Source organism: Haliotis cracherodii, unplaced genomic scaffold, assembly GCF_022045235.1.
Source record: "Haliotis cracherodii isolate W230 unplaced genomic scaffold, xgHalCrac1.p SCAF_6, whole genome shotgun sequence".
NCBI classification, from domain to species: domain Eukaryota; kingdom Metazoa; phylum Mollusca; class Gastropoda; order Lepetellida; family Haliotidae; genus Haliotis; species Haliotis cracherodii.
The window spans coordinates 32260789-32271161 of NW_027266319.1; the positions used below are offsets into that span (position 1 = coordinate 32260789).

General features: G+C 43.6%; 1 protein-coding gene across 1 annotated transcript; it reads left to right on the plus strand.

Moving 5' to 3' along the window:
• The first annotated feature begins 2726 nt into the window (after positions 1-2726).
• Positions 2727-10107, plus strand: LOC139446705 (uncharacterized). Its single transcript, XM_071227984.1, has 3 exons — positions 2727-2764; positions 7581-8378; positions 9468-10107. Exons 2-3 carry the CDS (start codon positions 7601-7603, stop codon positions 10025-10027), a joined length of 1338 nt encoding a protein of 445 aa, XP_071084085.1. The 5' UTR covers positions 2727-2764; positions 7581-7600; the 3' UTR covers positions 10028-10107.
• Positions 10108-10373: the final 266 nt, after the last annotated feature.

Consider the following 10373-nt stretch of genomic DNA (forward strand, 5'->3'; position numbering starts at 1 on the left):
TAAGACCATGTTAAGACAAGCATAGTCACCTTTTACGACAGGCATGGGTTGCTGAAGACCTATTCTAACCCGGATCTTCACGGGTATAATAACTGGTGTATCCATTGATGTGTGTGCACAAGAAGAATGTCCTCTTTTTTTAGATAGGTTTTAAAACTTTCTGCTGCTCACTTTTATTTACAGACCAAGCATCATTCTGTGTTAAATTAATACACAATAATCTGTGAACTATTACATAATATTTAGGGACAGTATTGCCGTTTTTATGACCAAATATCGAGATTTCATTTGTAACATGCCATACATTTAAAAACAATATGCAATAAAAGGTGTCACAGATCTTCTTAAGTTGACGACAAAATATAGTTTTAATGCGTGCACATTGTATTACCTTTAGAGACATCAGAAATTTTATATTTCATATAGAATAAAAACTTATATAAAAATCAATCAAATGACACTACAAGACACACTAATTACTTCATATGAAACTGTATTTAGATTATCTTATTTGAGTGAGTGAGAATGTTTTTTCGCCGCTTTTAGCAAAAATGAATATTCCAGCAATATCACGACCGTGGACCCCAGAAATGAGCTTCACACATTGTACCCATGTCGGGAATCGAACCCGGATCTTCGGCGCGACGAGGGAACGCTATAACCACTAGGCTACTCGACCGCCCCTACCTCATTTGAAACATGAATACTTTTGACAGATGATATTTGTAACCGTGAGACGGTGTTGGAAATAAGCGAAACGGGGATCAGCAGAAGATTGAAACTAGAGACGGTACTGGGTCTTGGGTAAGCAACGGAGGCAATAATATATTCACACATTTCATAAAATCATAGCTCCAATCTGGGAGAAGACAGCACAAGTAAGCACATCCTGCTGCAAGAGTTGGTTACAACGGTTATAGGGCGGTTATTATCTGTGTCCGGGCTAATCGTCTTTCAACGTACATCACACATGCCCATGCTATCAACCACTGGTTTGTTCGGTCAATACTTCATTGTTTAAAGGCCTCCACGACACACACCTGGCATTGTTTTCGCTGTCATATATTTAATGTAAGTAACGGAATAAGCCGAGTGGACCGGACAAATGGGGAGCATCGTAGATTTTCACCTCATCACTCAGCAGAAATGAGATTAAACTCGAACTATTAGATGTTGTGGCCTCTCCTTTATCGATATTGACCGAGTGAATGAGTGAGTGCAGTTTTACGCTACACTATTCCTGATATAGCAAGCGCGGGAACATTTTTGAAAGGGTGGAGATACAACGTCGTGAGGTGAAATGGGGTTTAACGTAGTGCTCAAGGTGAATATAATTATATCGCACTTATATAGCGACGTACTAGTTCGGACTTCACTTCACTTTATTCAGTACTTGTAGGCCACGAGCCTGTTTGTACAAACGAAATATAATTTTGGTGCAAGCATTATAGAATACAACACATTTCTTTGCTTTCTTTGTAGCAAAAGCAGTTTTAACATAATTGCATATTATCAAAGTTGGAGTATTTGTGTTCAATTCATTTTGCTGTATTCATTAGGATAATGACGTCTTGCCATGGTAGTAATGAATTAAACTTCAGAATATTTGGAAAGATGTAAAATTTATATTTTATGTAACTTTGCCTAAGATGGCCATAAGCTGGACAAATTAACAAAAAAGTAATATTTAGTTTCGATATGGTTTAAGTTACAAACTTCACATTTTCTAAATTCACGAGGAATATTAAAGGTCGTCCACGTTCAATTTCTAAATTGTGAGAACTAAGCCGAAAACAAGTCAATGTGGTCCGGCATTTATTGACAGTAAAACTACTCAAATAGTTCTCTCATGAAATGAAACTAATAAGCCAATTTGGGGCTTCCGATCAATCGCAAGGCCAAACGTGAAAAAAGCTTTTAACCGCTGACGTAACATATTTAAAAATACGGTTTTATCACCACAGTTTGAAAGTGCCAGGCATCAGCAAATCCTAATCTAAAACTACCAGTTTTAAGTTTCGTTACTCCGAGCCGAACAGTCCCTTTACCACCAGGTACACCCTTTTAACATCTTTTGGAGCAACGCAGCCTAGGATTGTACCTCGACCTTCCCATCTCCGGACAGACGCTCTACCCACTACACCATGGGGGGGGGGGGGGGGGGGGGGGCGGTCGGGTAGCCTAGTGGTTAAAGCGTTCACTCGTCACGCCGAAGACCCGGGTTCGATTCCCAACATGGGTACAATGTGTGCAGCCCATTTCTGGTGTCCCCCGCTGTGATATTGCTGGAATATTGCTAAAAGCGGCGTAAAACCATACTCACTCACTCACTCACTCACAAAGACATAAACTCACTCCACCATGGAGGCGGCTATCTTAATTTTTAAACAGCTAGATGAATGCAAATAATGTGAGAAACAATTCTCCTTTTCAGCCAATAATTGATCTATCAGTTATTTCTGTTGAAATATGTCACTAGCGGATTTACTTCTTGCTGTTGGGAGTCAACCTATTGGAGGACGTGCCCACCCATAATGTGCAGGCTTTGTTCTCAACAAAATTCCATTGAGCGTATTCAGAAAATCTGTGTAAACGTTTCATCATACGTGAACCTCGATGACTGTTTAGCGACCGTGCAGGTATCAATGGTCTGTATCAGCACGGTCTGGCCTACACTGAACAGCCTGTTACACACACGTCCACTTAGGCGTCTCCACGGTAAGGAACGAGAACAGACTCCATTCGGTCTGAATAGGACAAACAGGTAGGTTCCTTACTCTGTGTGATTTTAACGTGTTTTATGCAAAATACACGCAGGGCTGTTTTGTTTTTGTGTAGTTGTTTTTCGTATGCGTTTGCTGCAAAATCATAGTTATGATCTGCACAGCTGTTACTATCAGACATCCACTGGTCGCTATGTACTGCACCATTTTTAGTATCAGACATCCACTGGTCGCTATGTAATGCACCGCTTTTACTATCCGACATCCACTAGTCGCTATGTACTGCACCATTTTTAGTATCAGACATCCACTGGTCGCTATGTAATGCACCGCTTTTACTATCCGACATCCATTGGTCGCTATGTACTCTACCGCTTGTACTATCAGACATCCACTGGTCGCTATGTACTGCACTGCTTTTACTATCAGACATCCACTGGTCGCTATGTTCTGCACCGCTTTTACTATCAGACATCCACTGGTCGCTATGTACTGCATTGCTTTTACTATCAGACATCCTCTGGTCGCTATGTACTGCACCGCTTTTACTATCAGACATCCACTGGTCGTTATGTAATGCACCGCTTTTACTATCAGACATCCTCTGGTCGCTATGTACTGCACTGCTTTTGCTATCCGACATCCACTCGTCGCTATGTACTGCACCGCTTTTACTATCCGACATCCATTGGTCGCTATGTACTGCACCGCATTTTCTATCCGACATCCACTCGTCGCTATGTACTGCACCGCTTTTACTATCAGACATCCATTGGTCGCTATGTACTGCACCGCTTTTACTATCAGACATCCACTAGTCGCTATGTACTGCACCGCTTTTACTATCAGACATCCACTGGTCGCTATGTACTGCACCGCTTTTACTATCAGACATCCATTGGTCGCTATGTACTGCACCGCTTTTACTATCAGACATCCACTAGTCGCTATGTAATGCACCGCTTTTACTATCAGACATCCACTGGTCGCTATGTACTGCACTGCTTTTACTATCAGACATCCATTGGTCGCTATGTACTGCACCCCTTTTACTATCAGACATCCATTGGTCGCTATGTACTGCACTGCTTTTACTATCCGACATCCACTCGTCGCTATGTACTGCACCGCTTTTACTATCCGACATCCACTCGTCGCTATGTACTGCACCGCTTTTACTATCCGACATCCACTCGTCGCTATGTACTGCACTGCTTTTACTATTCGGCAGCCACTGGTCGCTATGTACTGCGTCATTTTTAGTATCAGACATCCACTGGTCACTATGTAATGCACCGCTTTTACTATCCGACATCCATTGGTCGCTATGTACTGCACCGCATTTTCTATCCGACATCCACTCGTCGCTATGTACTGCATCGCTTTTACTATCCGACATCCATTGATCGCTATGTACTGCACCGCATTTTCTATCCGACATCCACTCGTCGCTATGTAATGCACCGCTTTTACTATCAGACATCCATTGGTCGCTATGTACTGCACCGCTTTTACTATCAGACATCCACTTGTTGCTATGTACTGCACCGCTTTAACTATCAGACATCCACTGGTCACTATATACTCCACCGCTTTTACTATCAGACATCCACTGGTCGCTATGTACTGCACCGGTTTTACTATTCGACATCCATTGGTCGCTATGTACTGCACCGCTTTTACTATCCAACATCCATTCGTCGCTATGTACTGCACTGCTTTTACTATTCGACATCCACTCGCCGCTATGTACTGCACCGCTTTTACTATTCGACATCCATTGGTCGCTATGTACTTCATCGCTTTTACTATCCAACATCCACTGGTCGCTATGTACTGCACCGCTTTTACTATCAGACATCCACTGGTCGTTATGTAATGCACCGCTTTTACTATCAGACATCCACTGGTCGCTATGTACTGCACCGCTTTTACTATCAGACATCCACTGGTCGTTATGTAATGCACCGCTTTTACTATCAGACATCCACTGGTCGCTATGTACTGCACTGCTTTTACTATCAGACATCCACTAGTCGCTATGTAATGCACCGCTTTTACTATCCGACATCCATTGGTCGCTATGTACTGCACCGCATTTTGTATCCGACATCCACTCGTCGCTATGTAATGCACCGCTTTTACTATCCGACATCCATTGGTCGCTATGTACTGCACCGCATTTTCTATCCGACATCCACTCGTCGCTATGTACTGCACCGCTTTTACTATCAGACATCCATTGGTCGCTATGTACTGCACCGCTTTTACTATCAGACATCCACTTGTTGCTATGTACTGCACCGCTTTAACTATCAGACATCCACTGGTCACTATATACTCCACCGCTTTTACTATCAGACATCCACTGGTCGCTATGTACTGCACCGGTTTTACTATTCGACATCCATTGGTCGCTATGTACTTCACCGCTTTTACTATCCAACATCCGTTCGTCGCTATGTACTGCACTGCTTTTACTATTCGACATCCACTCGCCGCTATGTACTGCACCGCTTTTACTATCCAACATCCACTGGTCGCTATGTACTGCACCGCTTTTACTATCAGACATCCACTGGTCGTTATGTAATGCACCGCTTTTACTATCAGACATCCACTGGTCGCTATGTACTGCACCGCTTTTACTATCAGACATCCACTGGTCGTTATGTAATGCACCGCTTTTACTATCCGACATCAACTGGTCGCTATGTACTGCACCGCTTTTACTATCAGACATCCACTGGTCGCTATGTAATGCACCGCTTTTACTATCCGACATCCATTGGTCGCTATGTACTGCACCGCATTTTGTAGCCGACATCCACTAGTCGCTATGTACTGCACAGCTTTTACTATCAGACATCCACTGGTCGCTATGTACTGTGTCATTTTTAGTATCAGACACCCACTGGTCACTATGTACTGCACCGCTTTTACTATCAGACATCCACTTGTTGCTATGTACTGCACCGCTTTTACTATCAGACATCCACTTGTTGCTATGTACTGCACCGCTTTTACTATCAGACATCCACTGGTCGCTATGTACTGCACCGCTTTTACTATCAGACATCCACTGGTCGCTATGTACTGCACCCCTTTTACTATCAGACATCCATTGGTCGCTATGTACTGCACCGCATTTTCTATCCGACATCCACTGGTCGCTATGTACTGCACCACTTTTACTATCAGACATCCACTTGTTGCTATGTACTGCACCGCTTTTACTATCAGACATCCACTGGTCACTATGTACTCCACCGATTTTGATATCAGACATCCACTCGTCGCTATGTACTGCACCGCTTTTACTATCAGACATCCACTGGTCGCTATGTACTGCACCGCTTTTACTATCTGACATCCTTTGGTCGCTACATACTGCACCGCTTTTACTATCCGACATTCACTGGTCGCTATGTACTGCACCACTTTTACTATCAGACATCCATTGGTCGCTATGTACTCCACCGCTTTTACTATCAGACATCCATTGGTCGTTATGTACTCCACCGCTTTTACTATCAGACATCCATTGGTCGTTATGTACTGCACCGCATCCAGTGCTTATGTGTTAACGACAAGTGGACACTGGGTGGAAGAAGCGGAACTACCATTTCGCAGTAGAGTATACTAAAGAGTATAGAATTCATTCTTCCTTCACCTGGGACTTACAACAATCATTGGGACCTCATATATGACATGATATCATATATCAAATATATGACATCCGAACGAAAGCAATAAAGACATTAGTGATCCATATATGTGTTGAAAATTGGGAACGGATCATAATTAGAACATAGAAAAACCTCAAGTCTTGCGAATTTCAAAATAAAGCCAACTGTGCCAATTCGTCTGAACATCGCAAACTTATGTCAAAGGAATGTGTCATTGGAAGTTGACAGCTCCGGAAATACCATCATCATCAATTGTTTTAGAAATTGAAATCTGGTAACTAATGTTGCTATATGGCATATCTCTGTCAAACAATAGAGTGGTGCAATTCCCTATTTTGACTTGTACCATGTGTTCCCGGGATATCTCAGGTGAAAATTTGACTAGCCTTTGCAGGTGTTTGTGATCGGTGTCACAGGTGGGACAGGTTACGTTCACATTTTCGCGCACACCTGGTATCATCACCATTTGATAGTGATTCATAAACACAGTGGAATCTACTTTTAGCAGAGATTTCTTATCCTAATGTCGCTCATATTTAGATATATAGCTTTTTAAGGATCATAATTAAGATGAAATTGATATCAAACAGCCGCTTGTCCTCCCTTTCTTTTATATGGCAAACTGTGAAATATGAACATTATCTCAATATCGACAGTTGATATGATCATAATGTGCCAATCTACTTAATTCAGAAGATGAACATACTCTTGTCAGTACAAAAGTGTTATCTCTAGATTTGATTGCGCAAAATTGAATTTGAAACCGCTTATCGCTCAAGTGTAAATATCCCTTGTAATCTCTCTTATTAAATCCTGAAGCTGTGTTTATAAGGCAATTGCATGCTTTTCACTGTCCAACCCCCTTCCCCCCCCCCCCCTCTCTCTCTCTCTCTCTCTCTCTCTCTCTCTCTCTCTCTCTCTCTCTCTCTCTCTCTCTCTCTCTCTCTCTCTCTCTCGCTCTACCTCTCTCTCAAATTATATATATTTAGTCCCTTGGTGAGGGCGAAGAAGGGACTGCTAGTTTTATATCTTTAATAAAAAGTAAAATTCATATATCAGTCACTTTGTGAGGATGGAGAACAGATTGCTTTTTGATTCCATGAGATACCTTAAACAATAACGTAACTCTAGCTAACCTTGGTCATGATCACCCATTTTTGGTTTGTAGTTGCGCCTCTGAACCCGCAGATGGGTTATGCAGTACCCATTGCCCGGCATCGCCGGACAGTCATATATGCATGTTTGGCCGTCATCATCGTGTCCCTGCTGGTCGCCTTCTCACAGCAACGATGGGCTCTGGTGGACATATTTGACACGACCCCGAGAACCATGACGCCATCACTTGGAGTAACAGGCCCACAGAAACACAAACTCAGGGTCATTGCAACCTCCAAAGGTAAAACCGTGTCACTGTCGCCAATACAAGCAATTCAACCGGAGCCGACGCAGACGACACATTGCCTGGATGTTCTAGGTCACATGACCCAGGGAAGATGGCGGACGTCGGTTCTCACAAGGAAGGAGAGCATCGCGATTCTTGTGTTCCTCACCCACCCGGAAGCGCGGTATCGCTTTCCTCCCGAATATCAGCGGAGGGATGCCAAGTGTGGTAACGTGTCTCACGATAATCCAAAATATGTACCGTGGATCCGAGCTCTGTGTAACCCACTCGGTCAGACGCCATGTTGTTACAACAATCATTGTGAGGAGAGGCCTGTCCACGAGTGTTTCTGCCCCAACTGCATTGATGTACGACGGGAGAAACATGCCGAGTTTTCCACGTGGGTGCCCTCGGACACGCGGTGCAAGTACAAAACCTATTCCGCCAAGGAAGCTTGCCGTGTGTTGACAGGAACCGTCCTTCATTTTGTGGGCGACTCCTTCATCAGACATCTCCACACAGCGATGTTGTTGCTGCTGAGCGGGAACGTTCAGACTGGTGCTCTCAACGCAGGGGTACCAACAGGTACGTACACGACTTTATCTTATAATGATGAATGGTATTGCTGCTCTAAACCAATCCGATAAAAATGAAAATATGGTCAACTTGCAGGAAGTACTTTTAAGCTCCTTACATCAATGCAATGTCTGGTTGCGCAATAAACTATTGACTAACGTCCTCGATGAGTAAAGACACGGGTTTCCTCGTGTGTCGGTGTGAAATGTGTCTTTTCGTCATGGGTGAGTAAACGAGTTTGGTTTCTGTTGTTTAGTTGAACAATATTCCAGTTATCTCGCGAAACGGCAACTTGATATCGAAGGAAAGCACAATGTACCGATCTCCGACGTTTACCACTTTGTTGAAATCAAAATCGCAAAGTGTGCATTCAGGTTTATGCGTTTATACCCGCATACACGTAGGTCAATTCTTATAAATAGATTCGTGAAGAATAACTTAATAGACTGCGTTTTTAATCATTAGCACAGACGAAAGTGTTGTCAGCCAATCCGAAAACAGTGGTCCACTAGCTAGTGAACGTGCCCTTCTGGGTTCTTTTTAAATTTTTGGTTCATAAACGCAATAAACTGTGCTTGGTTAGCCAGTCAAATGTCATAAAATCCCCCGCTATTCATTCATTTCAGCATAAGCCTAAATTAAAAGAGACCCTGAAGATCCGTGTTACAAAAGGTCTTCACAGCAACCCATACTTGTCATGAGATGAGTCTAACAGGATCGGGTGGTCAGGGCTCGCTGACATGGTTGATGAATGTTATCGTATCCCCGTTGATCGATACTCATCACATCAATCACTGGATCGTCTGGTCCAGACTCGTTCATGTACAGGCCGCCGTCATATAGCTGGAATATTGCTGAGTGCGGCGTTAAACAAACAAACAATAAATCCAAAGAAATGCTCCCCACACATAGAGTTTAAATACGTTTCTCAAGTTACATAATTTAGGATCACTTTTACGGCGCCGATCATTTCCTTTACCGAAAGGAGGGCGATGTAGTTCTTTTTGCGGAACAGAATTTGCTGGAAAAATATAAAGGATTCAGGTTGTACAAAATCTTAATAATCGTTCACTGGACATCAGCTATTCCACTTCCCAGATATCCTTGGCAAGTGCTCGGGTTGGTACATGTTCACGGAGAAGACATGCCGACATCACCTCAACTACAACTACGTCGGCTGCGGCGGCAGTGTGCGCGTCGTCATGAAGTACTACTACAATAGCGGGACGGGCAGGCGGCTGAAGGAGGAGACGTTGCGGGAGCTGAAGACGCCGCGGACGATGTTAGTGATGGGAATAGCAACCCACGACGCCCATAGCTCCAAGAGGGTTAAAGGAGGGTTCCTAAGTCCCGTTTTGAATGCGATGAAGAATATGTCCCTGACATGGCCTAAGTTGCTGTGGGTGGATCAACACGCCCCGGGTTTAACGAAGACACCCTGGGATCTGGAAAAAAGCAGGGAAAAGGCAAAAACTTTTAATTCCGAGATGGAGCCGTATCTTAGAGAATGGTCTGTCCCGATACTTAAAACTTATAATTTAACAGACGGGATGTGTAGTTTTGATTCCGAACACTATGGGAGGGGGATTAACATGGCAAAGGCAAATCTTCTTTTGAACTACATTGAGGAGATACAACGGAAGGGGGAGTGGTCATAGCTTACGCAACTGACAGGGCAGTGTTAAATTATGACGATCTGTAAGTATTACATATTTTTTTGCAAAATGGGAGTGTTAAAGATCAGACCAATTAATATTCAGAGTGTGTGTATATGTGTGTTTGGGGCGGAGGTGTGTGTGTGTGTGTGTGGGGGGGGGGGGGGGGGGGGGGGGGGAGAGAGGAGAGAGAGTGGCTGGATGTGTGTGTTGGGGGGGGGGGGGGGGGGGGGGTCGGTCCGTGCAAACGCTAACCAGTAATTGTATGTTTGCACTGCTTTTAACTGTTGATCACAAGTCGTCTTTGATGTTTACCCAGTATAAGGTTGGTTCCACACCTATACGGTAT

Coding starts and splice junctions, on each gene's coding strand:
- LOC139446705 (XM_071227984.1), top strand. CDS start 7,601: ATGGGTTATGCAGTACCCATTGCCCGGCATCGCCGGACAGTCATATAT. Junction 8,379..9,467: donor CAACGCAGGGGTACCAACAG/GTACGTACACGA, acceptor TCCACTTCCCAG/ATATCCTTGGCAAGTGCTCG.